Source organism: Carassius auratus, chromosome 33, assembly GCF_003368295.1.
Source record: "Carassius auratus strain Wakin chromosome 33, ASM336829v1, whole genome shotgun sequence".
NCBI classification, from domain to species: domain Eukaryota; kingdom Metazoa; phylum Chordata; class Actinopteri; order Cypriniformes; family Cyprinidae; genus Carassius; species Carassius auratus.
Window position 1 is genome coordinate 265,691 of NC_039275.1, and position 19,243 is coordinate 284,933.

The window sequence follows — 19,243 nt, forward strand, 5'->3', positions numbered from 1 at the left end:
TTTGATTTTAATAAAATATTTTCAGTTATTTTAATATCACATATTAAGTGTTGTTGTTGTTGTTGTTGTAAATATCGCGTTACAGGTAGGTAAACAAGTTATTTTAAGTAAATGTTTACATTTTTTATTCGTTTACTATTTTTGTTTTAATATTAAATACATTTTTAGTTCTTTAATCTTGGATAATGGTCACATAAATATACTTGTATACATACGTAGTTTCATTGATACAGATTTTGTATTATTTTATAATTATTATTGTTTTGAGTTAAAATTTTACTTTTTGTTTTATTTTAGAATTTTTAGTTCTGTGATGTCAGTTAAAGAATATTGTGATAATATTGTGGCATAAAATGTTTAAAATTTTTCTGCACATTTTGTTTTCTAGTGCACATTTTACTTGATGTTCTAGCACATGCCATACATTTCCTATTTCCTTGTTTTTAATGATTATTGTACAAATATGCATGTTGAATTTTAATTCGTCAAAATCTCCTGAAACAATATTCCTGTTGAATCTGACCTCTGTCTGTCTCTCATCCAGACAATGACGCAGACAACAAGAAGTTCATTTTTGAGTTGAACGGGAAAAAATGGATGGTAACCACCTGAAAAAGCTTCATCAAAGATGTTTTTCAAATGCATTTGTGCTGTCCGTAATCCAGCTGTGATTGTGATCTGCAGAAATTACCTGAAGATCTTCAGTACATGACTTATCTCAAGGAATGGCACATCCATGGGACCAGGATTCCCGAGATTCCCACTTACATCGAGGCATTTGTGGATCTGCAAGTGCTGGACGTCCCGAAAAACGGACTGACGAAGCTTCCTCGTGAAATAGGTCAGAGTCACCAAGCCTGAAATACCAAAATCATACCCGAGCGGCAACCTCGCGCTCTCTCTCGTGAAGCCAATAAGGGAGTGACTAAAACTGCAATTCATCGACTGGCCGTTTGAGGCTGGCTGCAGAAGAGAGTCAGTCCCATAGACTCCCCATGTTAAAGTTCCCAACTTTACAGCAGAAAAAAACGTTTACAGCCTGGTTCAAAAAATGATTTTGGTCTATATAGCTTTTTAAACTCATCCGGTTAAAGGGGGGGGGGGGGGGGGGGGGGAATGCTATTTCATGCATGCTGAGTTTTTTACACTGTTAACGAGTTGGATTCCCATGCTTAACATGGACAAAGTTTCAAAAATTAAGTTGTACGTTTGAAGGAGTATTTTTGTTCCCAAAATACTCCTTCCGGTTTGTCACAAGTTTCGGAAAGTTTTTTTCGAGTATGGCTCTGTGTGACGCTCCAGTATAGCAGAGTAGTGATGGGAAGTTCGATTCTTTTCCGCAAACCGGTTCTTTCGGACGGTTCGATTCAATAAACCGGTTGAAAAAACCGGTTCATCGGTTCTTTCACGCTCGACGTAATGACGTCATTGGCGATGACGTAATGGCGTCACGTCTATCAAACATTCAAATATATAAAGTCAGTAATCATAACTTTAGTCAGTTAAAACCTCATAATCATGAAAAGTTTACATTTGAGTTTTGCAACAACACCTAAATACAGTAACAGCAATAATGTGCATATGAGGATTTAAGTCTTCAAGATATAAAGTAAATAAATTAGGTGTCATCAGCGCAGAAGCCACGATCCACTTACTAAACATAATCCATTGCGATGTATTTGTTTTTAAATGAACTTACGTTTCGCCAGATTGCCCTTCATCCAAGCCCTCGAAATACCCGCGCTTATAACGTTACTAGTACAGAATCAGAATCAATCACCAAAAGAATCCCTTCGGTTCAGACATGCTGTGAGTCAGTTGGCTTCACGCTGAATCGCGCATGCGCAGTATCATCAGTTCATCGGTTCTCAATTCGGACGCGTCCGACAGAAACGATTCTCGGTTGAGTGTACTGATGATCCGAAAACCGAAGCAACCGGTTCTTGACACGAGAACTGCTCCAGCAGTGGGCGTGTTTGTTCATTATCTGGCTCGGCTGGGTGTTCATCTTCAGTTCGGTCTTCACAGCAGTTCATTCAGTGTACTGTTTGAGTAAATGGATTACCCCGGGATATTGGTTTATTCTGACTCAGAGAGAGTGTCAATCACGTTAAAAAAGTTAACAGCTTAAGTAATTTGTGGATTTATGCTTATTGGAGACGTGAACCGTTTCAAACGATTCAGTTCGATTTGGTGAACTGGTTCAACCGGTTCACTAAGAAGAACCAGTTAAATTGAACGATTCGTTCACGAATCGGCCATCACTATAGCAGAGCACTGAGAGCACAACAGACTTCACTGATCAGAGCGAGAGCGTCGTGAAAAGTCACAAAAGAAGTGTGTTTTTGGTTGCCAGGGCAAGACAACCCTGCACACACCCCCCCCCCCCCCCCAAAAAAAAAAAAACAGTATTAAGGGACCAGTGAATGGAGTTTATTTTTTACAGAGCATCAACGTAGTTGTGCAAGTGTTTGTGTTTGTTCCCTGCATTTCGAAGATGCTTGTTTTACAAACAAGGCCCAGTTTGACGCCGGATTTGCATATCGTTTATTTCTTAAGGATGATGCAATCCCAACGAAAAAGGGTCACGATCGTGTGTTGGATCCGCAGGCGATGAGTAAAACTGCTTCAAATATCTCTGCCTCCTTGTTAGTGCGTCCCCTCCCATGCCGGAGACCAGGGTTCGAGCCCCGCTCGGAGCGAGTCGTTGCTGCTGCTGCTCTCGTTCAGTTTCAGCCTCTGGATCTGATTCTGGATCATAAATAAACGGCTGAATCTGACTGTAAGCCATGGTTTGTTTTGGATGATGTTTTTTTCCTCACGGTAATATCACAGCTTCCACATCCTCTCAACGCAAAAGCCTACTGGCACTAGTGATTATTTAGCTCCGCCCACACATCACGCCTCCAGCCGGTCATGTTTTTCCGGGAATAATCGGTACAGACTATCTTTCTCTTATGAATATAATAAAACTAAAGACTTTTTGGAGTTATGAAGGATGCAGTACTACTCTAAAGGTACACAAGATTAACAGGATATTGAGTGAAAATGAGCATTTCACCCCCCCTTTAAATTATATTAAGCCTTAAAGTTCTGCATAATTAAGGGCGTGGCCACTTGAGTGACAGGTGGATTGCCGCTGCTGACAATGCCGTCGCGCTAGGTGGGCGTGGCTTCAGCAATCAGCTCCCGCCTTTTTGCCCATTTTCGATTATCCGGGAGAGTCGCGCGGTGACGCGCTGCCAAGATGGCGACGGCCCGCTCAGCACACTTTAGGCTTCAAAACCGCTATTGAGGAGTCTATGGGTGACGTCACGGACACTACTTCCATATTTTTTTACAGTCTCTGATCATAACCCCAATCTCAGAAATACAATGCAAACATAATATTGTCTTTCACAGGGAAACTGATCAACCTCAGGGAATTACGTGTGAATTATAATAAACTGTTAACCATTCCACCTGAACTCGGAGGATGTGAGAATCTGGAACGATTAGAGATGACCGCAAACAGAAACCTGGCCGAGCTTCCCTTCGAGGTGCGACGCCAGATATAAAATGTGTTCTCCTGCACGAATTCCTTTAGTTAACTCACCTTTTTGTGTGCATTATTCCTTTTCCAGCTGAGCAATCTCAAAAAACTGAAGCACTTGGACATAGCAGAAAATCAGTTTGCCAGTATTCCAGTCTGCGTGCTGCGCATGGAAAGCCTGAAGTGTTTGGATATCAGCAACAACAGACTCAAAGACCTGCCCGAGGACATTGACAGGTGTGTGTTTGCAGTATTGCTGTTCATAATCATCTGTTCGTACACTATGAACTGCTCCTCATCAGGCTCGAAGCGTTGGAGACGCTGTTCCTTCACAAAAACAAAGTGCGACACGTGCCGATGACTGTGACGAATCTGATGCATCTGAAGATGCTGGTCATCAGCGCAGACGAGCTGTACAGCATCCCGTCGCAGTTAATCGACAGCCCTAATATCAAGTAAGTGCCAACCCTACAAAAATGTTATTTGGATGCTTTTGCATTCTCTTGTAAAAGTAAAGCATTCCTCCAAAAAAAGTGTTTGCTCACGACTCTCTTCCAAATCTCCTGCGTTCTCTTTAGAAACCTTTGTGTCATCTTTAAAAACTATTGCATTCCCCCGTGAAACTCTTTTCATCAAACTTGACACACCAGACCGCGCACAGGGTCTTTTTAGGGGCTTGTTTTGAATAAATATTTACATTTTTTATATTCTAAGTGTAAAGCTCGAGCCTCTCTCCAAAATCCTGAGAGGACTTTTTAAAGCAGCACTGATCTCCTTTGTTTCTGTTCCAGATTAATCCGATTATACGACAATCCAATCAACCCTGAGAATGAAGACATGAGCATGGACTCAGAAGCTCAGGAGGGACGAGACAAAGAGTTCATGAAGACGTACATCCAAACCCTTCAAGACAGAGGTGTATATATAAATAATAATTTATATATTTTTTCTTAAATCTATAAATGCATGTGTATTAATATATATATACATCGTAAATATACACCGTACACGTGTTATGTAAACAAAACTTGTATTTTTATTAATCAAAATCAACCATCTGACAGCACTTATACACACACAGAAATAATAAATAGAGTTTTATATTTTATAAATTAAATTATACTTTATATGTTTATATATATATATACAGACCAAAAGTTTGGAAACATTACTATTTTTTATGTTTTTGAAACAAGTTTCTTCTGCTCATCAAGCCTGCATTTATTTGATCAAAATACAGAAAAAAACATTAATATTGTGATATATTATTACAATTTAAAATAATTGTTTTTAAATGTATTATACTTTAAATTATCTTTTATTTCTGTGATGCAAAGCTGAATTAAAAGAAAGCTGAAAGCTGCATTATCACATGATCCTTTAGAAATCATTCTAATATGATGATTCATTATCAAAGTTGGAAACAGTTCTGCTGCTTCATATTTTTCAGAACATGTAATACTTTTTTTGGGATACTTTGATGAATAAAAAGAAAAAAAAGAAAGAAAAAGGAAGAAGCTATGTTTTTAAAATATAAATATTTTGTAATAACAATATACACAACTGGTCAGGAATTTTTTTTCTTTCTTTTTAAAAAAAAATCAATTATTTTATTCAGCAAGGATGTGTTTAATTGATAAAAAGTGATAGTAAAGAAAATATATTATTAGAATTTTTTATTTAATTTTGAATAAATTAAGTTCTTTTTAACCTTTTATTGATCAAATATATCAGACAGCAGAACTGTTTCCAACACTCATAATAAATCAGAATATTAGAATGATTTCTAAATGATCATGTGATCGACTGATGTTACATGTGACACTGAAGGCTTGAGGAATGATGCTGAAAATAATTCAGCTTTGCATCACAGGAATAAATTATTTTTTAAAAGTATATTCAAATAGAAAACTATTATTTTAAGTTGTAATAATATTTCACAATATTACTGTTTTTTTCTGTATTTTTGATCAAATAAATGCAGGCTTGATGAGCAGAAGAAACTTCTTTCAAAAACATTAAAAATAGTAATGTTTCCAAACTTTTGGTCTGTACTGTATATATAATGAATTATAAAAAAAAAATGATTTTTTTTAATAGTATTTTTATTTTTATATAAAATCAGTTCAGTAAATTCCTCTACCTGTAATCATAATTAAAATTTCAGTTCAGCTTCTTGTTTGATGAAGCCAATTTTTTTTAAGTAGTCGTGTACTTGAAGTACTTTTTACAAGAACGTGGTCTTTCTTCTTGAAAACTGCATGTTTATTTTAATGTTACTAGTGAAATTTACTAGCAGTTTCAAAGTGAATGCAAACCAATTTTTTTCAGTGCATCAAATACACACTGATAGCATCATACAAAGCTGCTCAGTTCATTTGGAAGACGGTTTATGCATCATTTCCAGATATGAATCTGAAGCTAATTGTTCCTCAAATGACTGTTTTTCAGATGCTCAGCCGTTGTACACCACTAAAGTCTCTCTGAGCTGCCTGCTGTAGAACCAGATCAACGTCTGCTTCACGACTCGAAAGATGCCACAGATTGAAATCAGTGTGTTTGAAACACTTCCACGGGAGTCTGTTTATTCGTTTGTTCATTCCGAGTTCAGTTAGAACTAAGATGCAGGTTACACTGGAAGCTGTCAGTATCTGAAGGTTTCTTTTGTTGCAGCGTTTACTATTATTAAAGTTTTTTTTTTTTGACTGCATCCCGAACACATTTTGATTTGGTTTTCTGTGAAGATTTCCGTTGTTTAGTTTGTTTGACGTGACCAAAATGTTTCACAGCATGACGTTGAACCTTTTTCTGTCTGGAAGTCAATGTTTTATAAGAGTGCCGTTTTAATTTATTGCAGTTAATTTTCCTATTTTGCCTTCAGCCATAAATCAACATGCAAACGTGCATTTCTCTGTCAGAGTGTGAAACAATAAAAATGCAATCCTGGAATATGAAGTGGTTTATTGAAACATTAAATCAATGAATATCTCAACGAACACTTGTAGCAATGTGCATTAAATGCATCGATAAAATCTCGTCAGAAGGCATCTACAAACCAGTCTTCAAAGGAATGGCTGCATAGACATGAAGAATGGCACCGAGAGCTGAAATATCAGTAAAAAAACAAAGTGCAGTTCATCGGGAAACACGTAAAATAACTTTAGAAGGGTTAAGATCTTCTGGAGTCAGTGTGCATTGATCTACAGCACCGATTGCATAAAGAGAATCACAACACATCATTTTCAAGTATGCATCATATTCACGTCTCCAGAATTGGCAAATGAAACGTTTCCTTTGCTCAAAAACATCAAATGTGCATGATAAAGCAGAAATCCTCATTGATTTAGGCTGATATTGCTGCTGTTTGTTACATGATAAAATGCAGTCAATTATATAATCTGCTGCATACTGCGTAATGAACTTTGAGAATTGTTTTACTCCGATTTTAACATGCAAAAATAAAAAAATAAAATAAAACAAAATAAGGAAAGTCAGTGAGAGAAAGCAATGATAAATCAATAAAGCTAGTTTAAAAACATTTGATTCGGTCCTCTGGGAATTATTTCAGGACATCAGCAACACAGAAACATTAAATGTTACAGGAAGAGTTCAGGCCAAAAATGGAAATGTACTCACTCTCAGTTCATCAGAGATCAGGATGAGATGGTTTCTTCATCAGGTTTGGAGAAATGTAGCATTGCATCAGTGTCTCATCAATGGATGCTCTGCAGTGAATGGGTGCCGTCAGAATGAGAGTCTGATAAAAACATCACAATAATCCACAGCAGTCCAGTCCATCAGTTAACATCTGGAGAAGACAAAAGATGAAAAAAAAAAAAAAAACTATCTAGTGCACTTGACTACCTAGTGCACTATATTTTTTTTCACTTTCACTTTTTTATATAGTGCACATGACTACCTAGTGCACTATATATTTTTTTCACTTTCACTTTTTTATATAGTGCACTTGACTACCTTATGCACTTGACTATCTAGGATTATTGTGATGTTTTTACAATCTGTTTGGACTCTCATTCTGACGGCACCCATTCACTGCAGAGCATCCATTGATGAGACTCTGATGCAATGCAACATTTCTCCAAACCTGATGAAGAAACAAACTCATCCTGATCTCTGATGAACTGAGAGTGAGGATATTTTTCCAATTTCGTCCGAACTCTTCCTTTAAATCAAGTCTGTGTGTGATTGTGAGGTAGCAGCTCTTGTGTTGAGTAGCTGGTGCTCAGATATGAGTTACAGATTAAATACGATTTCGTCGTAATAATTAACCTATGACCTAAAGACAACGCTTATGTCTGTTTTGTGCCGTTTCTCTTTAAAAGAAAGACTGCGCTCTGGTTGTATGTGCACTGCGTGTTTAAATGCTCTTAACTAACTAACCACGAGGACATTATTATTATTGCAGTCTGTATAAGATAAAGTTCATCAGTAATATAGTAAAGAACTACAGTTTACATTCAGATACACGGCAGCACATCATTTTAGACGATTTCCAACAAATGTCTAAAGATTTTTAAATTAAGACACATGAGAAATAAAGTGAGTTTATGCTTGAAACAAGAACAGATAGCTGGCAAAAAATAAACTTAATCCAAAGGAAGAAACTAGATTGTTTTTTCGACCCATTAGCAGACATTTATTCTTGTTTGAAGCATAAATTGTTCAGAAAACAAGATCTTGTATAAACGGAAACATATATTGTAACGTTTCATTTGCATCATTAAAAGTGCTACAAATAAACCTGAACTGAACAATATTAATCTCAATTAAAAGGGTTTTGTTCTGCGGGAGAACTTGATGTTTTGCACTGTAAGCCGAAATATGGAGAAGGCACATTCGCTTTCAAAGACCGAAGGATAAAAACAAAAAAAAAGCTTTGTCAGACAACACCGCTGGAATAAAAGCCATCCTGTTGGGCTTATAAACTACTGTCCTGTAAAAGAGGCTCGTTGTCTTCGTCGCTCACAGGAACAGATCCGTTCTCCGTGACGCTGATCGCAGACTCCATCATCACACGCGTGTTACACGTCTGCACGGCCGGAGCGTGTTGAGAGGGAATGAACACCGCCACCAGCAGAGCCAGAAGAACCGTACACGCTCCGAACAGGAACGGAGGACCAGGAATCACACGCTTCTGGAAGACAGAAGACAAGCACTGTACAGAGAGACAGAAACAAAGACTTGATCCAGAGTGATTTCTGCCCGTCTGACCTCCTCAGTGTCCGGCGTAACGGGGTTCTGCTCCACGGGGCTCAGCTCCTTCAGCTCCACGTTGAAGAGGAAGAAGATGAATCCGAACAGAGCCGGACCGAGTCCATTACACAGACCTCGGATTCCTGTGATCATGCCCTGAACCGCTCCTGAACACACACACACACACACACACACACACAGAAACACACACACGCACAAACACACACACAAACAAACACACACACACACACAGACATAGACAGACACACATACACACACAGACAGACAGACAGACAACACACACACACAGAAACACACACACGCACAAACACACAGACAGACACACACAGACAGACAGACACACACACACACACACACACACAGACACACACAGACAGACAGACAGACAGACACACAGACAGACAGAGACACACACACACACACACAGACAGACAGAGACACACACACACACACAGACAGACATAGACAGACACACATACACACACACACACAGACAGACACACACACACACACACAGAAACACACAGACAGACACACACAGACAGACAGACAGACACACACAGACAGACAGACAGACAGACAGACACACACACAGACACACACACACACACACACAGACAGACAGAGACACACACACACACAGACAGACACACACAGACAGACAGACAGACACACACACACACACAGACAGACAGACAGACACACAGACACACACAGACAGACAGACAGACAGACAGACAGACAGACACACAGACACACACAAACACACACACAGACAGACAGAGACACACACACACACAGACAGACAGAGACACACACACACACACACAGACAGACACACACACAGACATAGACAGACAGACACACAGACAGACACACACACACACACACACACACACACAGACAGACAGACACACACACACACACACACACACACACACACAGACACTTATAATTATTGGTGTGCATGATTTATACATATATACCGGTAAACAGATATGGATAGATTAATTTGACATTAAAAAAAAAAAAACACTTCAAATTAAAAAATAATAAATCATGCATGCAAAATCCTTTTGTTACAGTACAAATATCTCAACATTTTTAAATCAAGATATAATTACTTGAGAAACAAGATGACTGAACACATTAAGAAATGCATCTAATTTAAGTGAGGTATCCTTTAAATGAGAAGATAAAAATAAAATAAATGAAAAATCTTGTTTTCTTGTTGGAATTACGATTAGATTTTTCCCCATTGGCAGATCTTTTCATATGCATTTTTCAATAAAACAGATTTAATATCTTACATATTTAAAAAGTAATTTTTTCAGTGCATGTTTTCCAAATCGAAAATCATCTTTAAAGTTGTTCAGAAGAAGTTCTTAGCCATGCGTATTACTAGTCACAAATTAAGTTTTGATATATTTACGGTAGGAAATGTACAAAATATCTTCATTGAATCTTTACTAATATCCTAATGAAATCTATAATTGACTCATACAATGTATTTTTGGCTAATGCTATAAATATACCCCAGAGACTTAAGTGCTCCAGGGTCACACATTTATCATATAAACGAACACACTCTTCACATTACAAGAAGCAGCTTCTCTCAAAAGCTGAACCTGTGAAATGACAAACAATAAATTGCATTTATTCAGCATCTTTGATTGCAATGTCTTTTTCTGACCCCACAGACAGATTTTTTACTTCCTTTAAACATACATTTTCATGCATTTTTCAAAAATGCTAAAGTTAATATCTTAAGTCACATTGCTTCTCGTGTAAATGCATCTTGATTTAAAAATCTTTCAACATTTGCATTGCAAAACAAGAGAAAAACCCCGGAGGAAGGTGATGATTTAGTGCAGTATGATGAGTTTGGTGTCTTGATTACCTAGTGCACTATCTAGATTTCACTACCTAGTGCACTATCTAGATTTCACTACCTAGTGCACTATCTAGATTTCACTACCTAGTGCACTATCTAGATTTCACTACCTAGTGCACTTGACTACCTAGTGCACTTGACTACCTAGTGCACTTGACTACCTAGTCAACAAAAACAGAAGTTAATATATTAAGTAAATGCATCTCGATTTAAGACATTTGCATCTCAAAACAAGACAAAACCCCGGAGGAAGGTGCTGATTTAGTGCAGTATGGATGAGTTTGGCGTCTCACCCTGCTGGTCGGGATCCGTGCATCGAGACACCAGCGCGCTCACAGAAGGAAAGGTGATGCTGGACAAGGCAGCGACGGCACCGGCCGCCCACATCATCCTGCGCTCAACAAACACAGAGTTATGTTAAAGCCCACGCCTCACAACAGAGCTCCCGTTCCTCTCCATCCTCCTCCTCCTCCTCCTCCTCACCATGGTTCAGAGCCGAAGCCGTACCAGGCCAGCTGGAGCAACTGAAACCCCAGTCCCAGCAGAACGGTGCTTTTATTCCCAATCTTCTTCATCAGAACGCTTAACAGTAACGTCTGCAAATGATAATCAAGCTCAATGATTCTTAAAGAAGCTGTATATCATCTCAGAAGCGAGTGTGTGTAGCTGAAGGTCTGTACCTGTGCTCCGATGGACAGGATTCCCACCATCGCAATAAACCCTGCAATCGCTTCGGACGAGAAGTTAATGACCTGAAACATGACGCAAAGTCAATGCAAGTTCTTTAGGACTTCATGCTTTAAAGAATGGGTCAGCTTCAGTGTTCAGAACAGCTGCGGAATGCATTAAATAAATGTTTTTGTGGCTCTTTAATGCATCTGATGCACTTGACGTCTCAATTGACTACTCACTTGACCTAGTGCACTTGACTACCGAGTGCACTACCTAGTGCACTTGACTACCAAGTGCACTACCTAGTGCACTTGACTATTGACTAAAATACATTAAATATGAAAGGAATTAAACTGTCAGTTTACACTGACTTCCTGTTAGATTCTCGGTTCTACTCTGACACACAGCGCACTGCAGAAGTGAAATGGGTTTCGTAACACGTACCTGTCCCAAATAGAGGAAGAAGCTGGAGTACTGCCCGGCCTCGGGGAGATACGACAGGAAGACGGTGACACAGATCAGCAGCACTGTGGAGTCTTTCCCCACCTTCCTCAGAGACTAACACACACACACACCACTTTCACAGCAACTGACAGCATCTGTACATCTTTGCATGTTGGATTACTGTGACAATATCTATATGTGGCTAATCACTGGCTATAAGGAATTATTTTATCATGAAATTTAAACAATAAATGTGTTTTTGTGGCTCTTTAATGTATCTAGTGTACCTGACTATTTAGTGCCAGTTTAGTGCACTTCACTACCTAGTGCACTACCTAGTGCACTTGACTATTACAAAAACACATTGTTGACATTTCATGATAACATTAACAGAATTTGAAAGTTGAGACTTCGTTTCATAGTAAAAGAAAACTATTTGCACTATATTACACATTCATCATATTTTTAACTAACCTGTCTTTCGATTTATTGTTTCTAAAACATCATTATTTCATGTAAACAATAAAAAACTGTTTTGTGCGCAATTTAAGTGTTTGTATACAGCTGAGTGTTGATAATTAAATGCATCTGATTAATTGATTGATTATCATCAAGTTAGGTGCACTAGATAGTCAAGTGCACTACTAAGGTATGTATATATAGTGCACCAGACTGTCAGCTGTATGTGTAGTGCACTAGACAGTCATGTGTTGATAATTAAATGCATTTGAATAATTAATTATTAAATAAATGTGAAGTTTTCAGGATAAAAGAAAATGTTAATTTCAGTGTAAAGCACTAATGTTGGTGCAGTTAGCATTCAAGAGAGTATATAAAACCCTAAAATATGTAACCCACAGCGAAAGGAACGGTCTTCTTCCAGGAAATGGGCAAAGCCCAATCTAGTTCCCCTAGTGCACTATCTAGTCTAGTGCTCTACACATACAGCTGACTATATAAACAGCAGAAACAACACTAGCTGGGCAAATGACAGATGATAAAGAACGATCCAGGTGTGTTTCAATCACTATCAAACTATCCTTAGAAGAGAAAGGTAAAGGGTTAAATACAAGCCATCACTTATATGAACCACCTGATAGTCTAGTGCACTACACATACAGCTGACAGTCTAGTGCACTATATATACATACCTTACTAGTGCACCTGACAGTCTAGTGCACTACACATACAGCTGACAGTCTAGTGCACTATATATACATACCTTACTAGTGCACCTGACAGTCTAGTGCACTACACATACAGCTGACAGTCTAGTGCACTATATATACATACCTTACTAGTGCACCTGACAGTCTACTGGACTACACATACAGCTGACAGTCTAGTGCACTATATATACATACATACCTTACTAGTGCACCTGACAGTCTAGTGGACTATACATACAGCTGACAGTCTTGTGCACTATAAATTAAATTTATTTATGATACTAACTGAATTTGAAAGCTGACAGTCTATTTAATGCACTAGATAGTCAAGTGCACTAGATTGTCAAGCGCACTCGTTAGTGCACTTGACTATCTAGCTAACTTCAAATACAGTTAGCTAGTGCAAATTCAGTTAGCTAGTGCACTAACAAGTGCACTTGACTAACTAGTGCACTTGACTATCTAGTGCACTTGACTTGACTATCTAGTGCTAGCTAGCGCTCAAGATAAAGCGTATATATAAAACTCACAGCGAAAGGATCGGCCTGCTCCCAGGAAATGGGTGAACCCCACGAGGGCAGTCTCATCTTGTCCGGCAGGGACTCGGGGACCACCAGCAGGACGAACAGAATATCAGCCAGAGCGATGACGGTGGCCAGAAGAACCACCACACTGTCTCCGTAGCGCAGGGACAGGAACGCTCCTATCGCCGGACTCGTCACTAAACTCGCCGCAAACGTCGCAGACACCTGAAACCCAAGACAATACTGTGAGCAGGACGAGATCCAGAGACAAAACCTCACCGACCTGCATCGTATCGCCTGAATGAAATCCAACCCAAAATAGTGTCAACTCACACTTTCTCACTAAATATGACGCATTTCAGAGTAGTCTTGTTTTTACAATAATTTGTGTGGTGAATTAGTCTTGTATTCTCAGCAGAAAAACACCACAAACACATGATTTCTGTCTGAATCTGAGCCAGATTATCACTATTGGACCAATCATCAGCCCATTTTCACATTTCATGCCTGATTCTGATTTCTTTGAGAGAATAAAATGCAAACGTGTTCCTAACGATCAAAGAATGGCAGAAAATAAATTCTGTGTAAAAAAAAAAGGCATAAAGTTTTTGCAAAAAAAAAAAATAATAAAAAAAAAAAAAAAAAAAAAAAAAAATTATATATATATATATATATATATATATATATATATAGCTTCTGCTAAATGCATATATATATATATATATTTTTTTTTTTTAGGCAAAAACTTTATCCTATCAATCACCAATGAACAATCATTTCTATTTTGGGTACAAAATCACGAGGAAATGTAACTCTATAAAACTGATAAATGTGTATTAATCAGGTGTTCTTACCAGTCCATACGCTGTGCTTCTTTCATGCTCTTCTGTAATATCAGCCACATACGCAAATATCACAGAGAATGTAACAGCGAAAAGCCCCGAGACAGACATCAGAGCAAAGAAACACCTGATGAAGAGAGACAGGAACACACAAACACATCACTTCTATGCTTTAGGTGCGGTGAATCAACCGAGATCAAACATGAACAAAGAGTCGCATCTTTAAACCAATGCATTGCACTTTAAAGGTACAGTTCACACAAATATTAAAGTGTGCTGAAAACTGCTACTGCTACTGAGTCTATCATCCATAATTAATAAAAAAGTCCATCTCCTGTTGTCTCTCACAGATTTGTTTAGATCTGTTTAAACGCTGCTTGATCTGTGCAGATTTCTCTCCTGATTCAGACCAGAACAGAGTTATTACGGATTATAGACTGAGTTAAAATAATCTTAATGCTGGATGTGTTTCATCTTTTCTCTTCTCCAGATGTTCACTGATGGACTGCTGTGGATTATTGTGATGTTTTTATCAGACTCTCATTCTGACGGCACCCATTCACTACAGAGCATCCACTGATGAGACACTGATGCAATGCTACATTTCTACAAACCTGATGAAGACACAAACTCATCCTGATCTCAGATGAACTAAAAGTGAAGATATTTTAAGAATTTTTTTGTCTCTCTTTTTTGTAGAATGAGCTGCAGACTTTTAAACATGGCCAAAGAGCTTTAGTCACTTGAGAGTCATGTGATAGCACACACACACACACACACACACACACAAAAGTGCGGGGCGTACCATGGGCTGAGCCTCATTAGTGGGATGGGGGCGCAGGTGAAAAACACTGTGAGCAGCAGGAAGCTCTTTCTGCCCCAAACATCAGACAAGGCACCGATCAGAGGAGCGCTCATGAACGACAGAAACCCCTGCAAACACACCACAGTTACCACACACACACACACACACTGCAACCCAGTAAGAATTACAGCAAACACTGAATTACAACACATCAAATGCATGCAGCATCAGATGACGTGGCTTCACCTTGATGCCCTGAATGAGTCCGTTCACGAGGAACGTGTGCTGCGGAAAAGTTATCTGCAGAACCTGGAACGAGGAAAACACAGCGCTAGAGATTCAGATCACATTCACTGTTTGCATTTAGCCATGAATGATCTCCTGAACACATCTGCAATGCATTATGGGAAGGCGCATTATCAAACCAGAAGACGTTTTTCTTTTCTCTGTTATGATAAAATCTAATGCAATAATGATGTTCAGATCGGGGTTGCTTTAGTCGACTAAAACTGAAACTTTACTTTGAAAAAACGTTAAAAAAATTAAACCAAATTAAAATAGTTTTTTATCTAAGTCCCAATGCAACATTTCTGATTTAGACACAAAAAAAAAATGCAAAAAAATGTCTAAACTACCTAAAATGAAAATATTAATAAAAACGATATTAGTATCGCAATAATACTTTGTATTAAAATAACACTTCTTCAACTGATGAGTAATTTTAGCTATGTAACAATGTATTATAGTGCAACTTACTTGTAATTGCATTATTATTTTTATTATAATTTCCAATGCATTTTAAACCATTAAGTTTAATGTGATGTTTTATGTATATTATTACGGTATATGCATATGCAATATGTTTTTTTTTCTTCCCACTGCTGATGAAGTTCATTTCTGTATTGTATTCTGAGGGCAGATAATACTCCCTGGAGATGAAACTATTAAAAACCATTCTGTGTTCAGAGGGGTGTTTAAAGCTCACGGTCAGCATTGGGGTGGTCAGGAGACCCCAGGCGAAAAACTCCAAGAAGATCACCACCACGGCATGAGCCACCTTCGGCCGGCCGACACTGCGCTGCTGCACAACAACACAATAAAAACAGCTGACAGTAGTGTTTCGACTTACTGTTTCTGAAACATCATATCATTTAAAAAATATACAGAATACAGTTGAGTGCAGATAATTAAATGCATTTGATTAATTCATTGACAGTCTAGTGCACTACATATACAGCTACCAGTCTAGTGCACTAGATACAGACACCTGACTAACTAGTGCAAGTGACTTACTAGTCAAGTGACTATCTAGTGCACTTGACTAACTAGTTGACTACCAACTAGTGCACTTGACCAACTGGTGCACCAACTAGTGCGCTTGACCAACTTGTGCGCTTGACTAACTAGTGCACCAACTAGTGCACTTGACTAATGATACTATTATATAAAAAAAAAACAATGTCCAATATTAGTGTTTGTGTACAGCTGAGTGTTGACACTGAAATGCATTTGATTATATTTAATTTAATAGACTAGACTAAACTAAACTAAAGTAGTTAGCTTTCAAGACAGCGTTGCTCCCAGGAAATTGGCAAACCCCTATCCAGTGCCCCTAACTATCTAGCACCTGACTATCTAGTATAGTCGAATGTACTATATATACACACACCTGAGTAGTGCACCTGTCTATCTAGCGCACCTGACTAGATAGATAGTCAGTATTTAGCACAGTAAAAACTATCTAGGTCACCTGACTAGTGCACGATCTATCACAAAAACGCATTTGTTTCAATTTCTTGATGACACTAACAGAATTTGAAGCTGGGAATTTGTTAGTTAATACTAACAGTGTTTGTGAGTTACATTTGTTATGGTTTTATATACTCTCATTTACTATGATTAAATACACGAACCCTCACTTATATGAACCGCCTGACAGTCTAGAGCACTACACATACAGCTGTCTAGTGCACTAACTAGTGCACTTGAATATCTAGTGAACTATCTAGGGCACTAGCTAGTGCACTTGAGTATCTATTACCATACTACACATACAGCTGACTTTATATAGACCATATACTACAAATAACTTATATGAACCACATGACAAACAAACGCACACAAAAAACCAAACACATCATAATAATCTTACAGATCATAAGAAACACTAAAACAAACACAAAAACCCTCGCATTATCACCCGCAGATTATAATCCGAAACAATAAAACCATTGATGAGATGACATCACTCACTCTGATGTGTTTGAACAGCATGATGTGTCCCACGCGACTCTCACATTCTGTTCGAGGTCTCAATCATCTTTATCGGATTTAATTAACAGGCTGTTTTTAATTCGAACAGCTCTTCTGTTTCACTTTCTAACACCCACATTCCTGAACACCTACTTCCTGCTTCCGTCTGCGGGAGTCCAGTCCACTTCAAAATAAAAGTCTTTTATAGCAGCGTTGCAATTTAACACTGCGGGTTAAAGTTACACCAATAACGTGATATTTAGACCATGGAATGCAAATTTAAAGGGAATAAATATCAATTGTGTATTTAGCTGTGCAGGTTTAACCCCGGGCTGCGATTTGACAAGTTTTGAGTAGCAAGTGGGAGGGTCTTGTTGTTAACACTTGGCAACCCTGAAACTTATCTGAAACACAGATGATGTATGCGTTTAAAAAACACAAATTAATTAATTCTCACTTGATTTCTGGATTATTTACAGTTATTTAAGGTGTAGAACACATGAAACGAGACAGCTATTCAGATTTCAGTTGCTCTGTATGTGTTGGATTTACGTTTGCATTTCGATATAAACGAACTGATCAGTCTAATCGAAGATCTATTCGAGCACATGGAATACAACCGGTCTAAATAATGTATTTGTTGAGAAAATGTTCCATTACAAACTCGAGTTTTGTTAAACCAGGTGTGTTTGTTTGTATTGAATGAGGCGCGCTCGCGTCAGTCTGCTCGTGCCCACGCTCTCGACGCACACTTTTGCCGAAATAGTTTGAATGTTTATATGTAGAAATCGTGCAGTGTTGATTAAAGTCAAAACAGCGTGAAAGCAACGAGACACAAGTTTGCAGTACGTTTGCATGTGCGTGCGCTCGTGTGTGTTTACATTGTGTTTTGCTGTAGTTCATTTCCGGTTTTCATGTTGATGTAATTCCTTATCCGCACTGATTCATCCAATTGCCGATTCTTATGATTCTAAAGATTCTGCACATGATTTAATGCAGCATTTTTAAGTTTTAATGTCGTACAGTTAAATGACAAAACAGCCTGGTTTTACCCCAAAGTACTTTTAAAAAATACTATTGTTCAATCAGGGTTTTCGGACATTTTAGTCCTTTTTTTTGTTAGTGCATGCTCAAAATGCTGTCTAGCTAGGGCACTCGGTTGTGTTTGTTCACCAGGAGGATCATCAGAGATTGATGTGGTTGGAGCAGATGGAGTGTGTGTACAGAAGCCGTGTGAATTAGCATCTCCTCAGAGACACCTGTGTGCTGTTTCAGTTACACCTGAACTAAAAGCATTGTCCGTGGTGTGTCTTCTGGCCGGTCCGACATGAAGAAAAAGAGCTCTCAGAAGTGAGATAGTGTTATTTTTTAGTACTGTTTATTTATTTATTTTTAATCAGATTTTATTTTTGTATTATTTTCCAATGTTTGGTATTTTTTTCCATTTATATATCCATTTTATATCATATATTTCACATTTTTGGTAGTTTTTATATTTAAAAACAAATATTTTTATAAAAATATATCTAGTAATAAACAATAATATTTATTAATTTATATTTTAGTTTTTATTTTGTATATTCTATAATTTTTATATATTTTATAAATATATATTTTATATATAGTTTATTTTGGTAGTTTGTATTACTTTTTATATTTAATAACAATTTCTCTTAATTACGTCTTATAAAAACCAATACTATTTATTTACATTTTCTTTTATATTTTGTATATTTTTTTTACATTTTTGGTAGTTTTTATATTTAATAGCAATTGTTTTAAATAAAAAAATATATTGAAAAAAAACAATACTATTCATTTATTTATATTTTAGTTTTTATTTTATATATTATATATATATATTTTATATTAA

General features: G+C 37.6%; 2 protein-coding genes across 3 annotated transcripts in view; one reads left to right on the top strand and one right to left on the bottom strand.

Annotated features, from left to right (window-relative positions):
- The window catches only part of LOC113052638 (leucine-rich repeat-containing protein 2-like), an 8,821-nt gene extending 2,343 nt beyond the window's left edge, over nt 1-6,478 (top strand). Inside the window, exons 4-10 of the mRNA XM_026217007.1 lie at nt 545-600; nt 685-841; nt 3,403-3,539; nt 3,624-3,769; nt 3,835-3,987; nt 4,324-4,448; nt 5,984-6,478. Of these exons, the coding sequence (XP_026072792.1) occupies nt 545-600; nt 685-841; nt 3,403-3,539; nt 3,624-3,769; nt 3,835-3,987; nt 4,324-4,448; nt 5,984-6,033 (824 nt within the window). The 3' untranslated portion in view covers nt 6,034-6,478. The remainder of the gene's footprint in view (nt 1-544; nt 601-684; nt 842-3,402; nt 3,540-3,623; nt 3,770-3,834; nt 3,988-4,323; nt 4,449-5,983) is intronic.
- A 1,397-nt stretch (nt 6,479-7,875) lies between these two features.
- Nucleotides 7,876-17,600, bottom strand: LOC113052637 (hippocampus abundant transcript 1 protein-like). 2 transcript variants are annotated; one of them, XM_026217006.1, is made up of 12 exons: nt 17,371-17,600; nt 16,103-16,195; nt 15,364-15,426; nt 15,118-15,245; nt 14,325-14,439; nt 13,477-13,695; nt 11,778-11,891; nt 11,342-11,413; nt 11,145-11,257; nt 10,955-11,052; nt 8,765-8,913; nt 7,876-8,687 (listed from the first exon to the last, which is right to left on the bottom strand). In XM_026217006.1, exons 1-12 carry the CDS (start codon nt 17,389-17,391, stop codon nt 8,472-8,474), a joined length of 1,401 nt encoding a protein of 466 aa, XP_026072791.1. In that variant the 5' UTR covers nt 17,392-17,600; the 3' UTR covers nt 7,876-8,471. The 2 variants fall into 2 exon arrangements, with proteins under 2 accessions (XP_026072791.1, XP_026072790.1); XM_026217005.1 differs by having other exon boundaries at nt 16,103-16,198; nt 17,371-17,594.
- Nucleotides 17,601-19,243: the final 1,643 nt, after the last annotated feature.

Bases quoted from the DNA above. Each gene is read 5' to 3' on its own strand.
- LOC113052637 (XM_026217005.1), bottom strand. From the start codon at position 17,391: ATGCTGTTCAAACACATCAGA. The intron at 13,696-14,324 runs GTAAGAACACCT...CTTGGGTTTCAG, and splicing joins GAAGCACAGCGTATGGACTG to GTGTCTGCGACGTTTGCGGC. The intron at 11,892-13,476 runs GTGAGTTTTATA...TGTGTGTGTTAG, and splicing joins AGCAGGCCGATCCTTTCGCT to TCTCTGAGGAAGGTGGGGAA.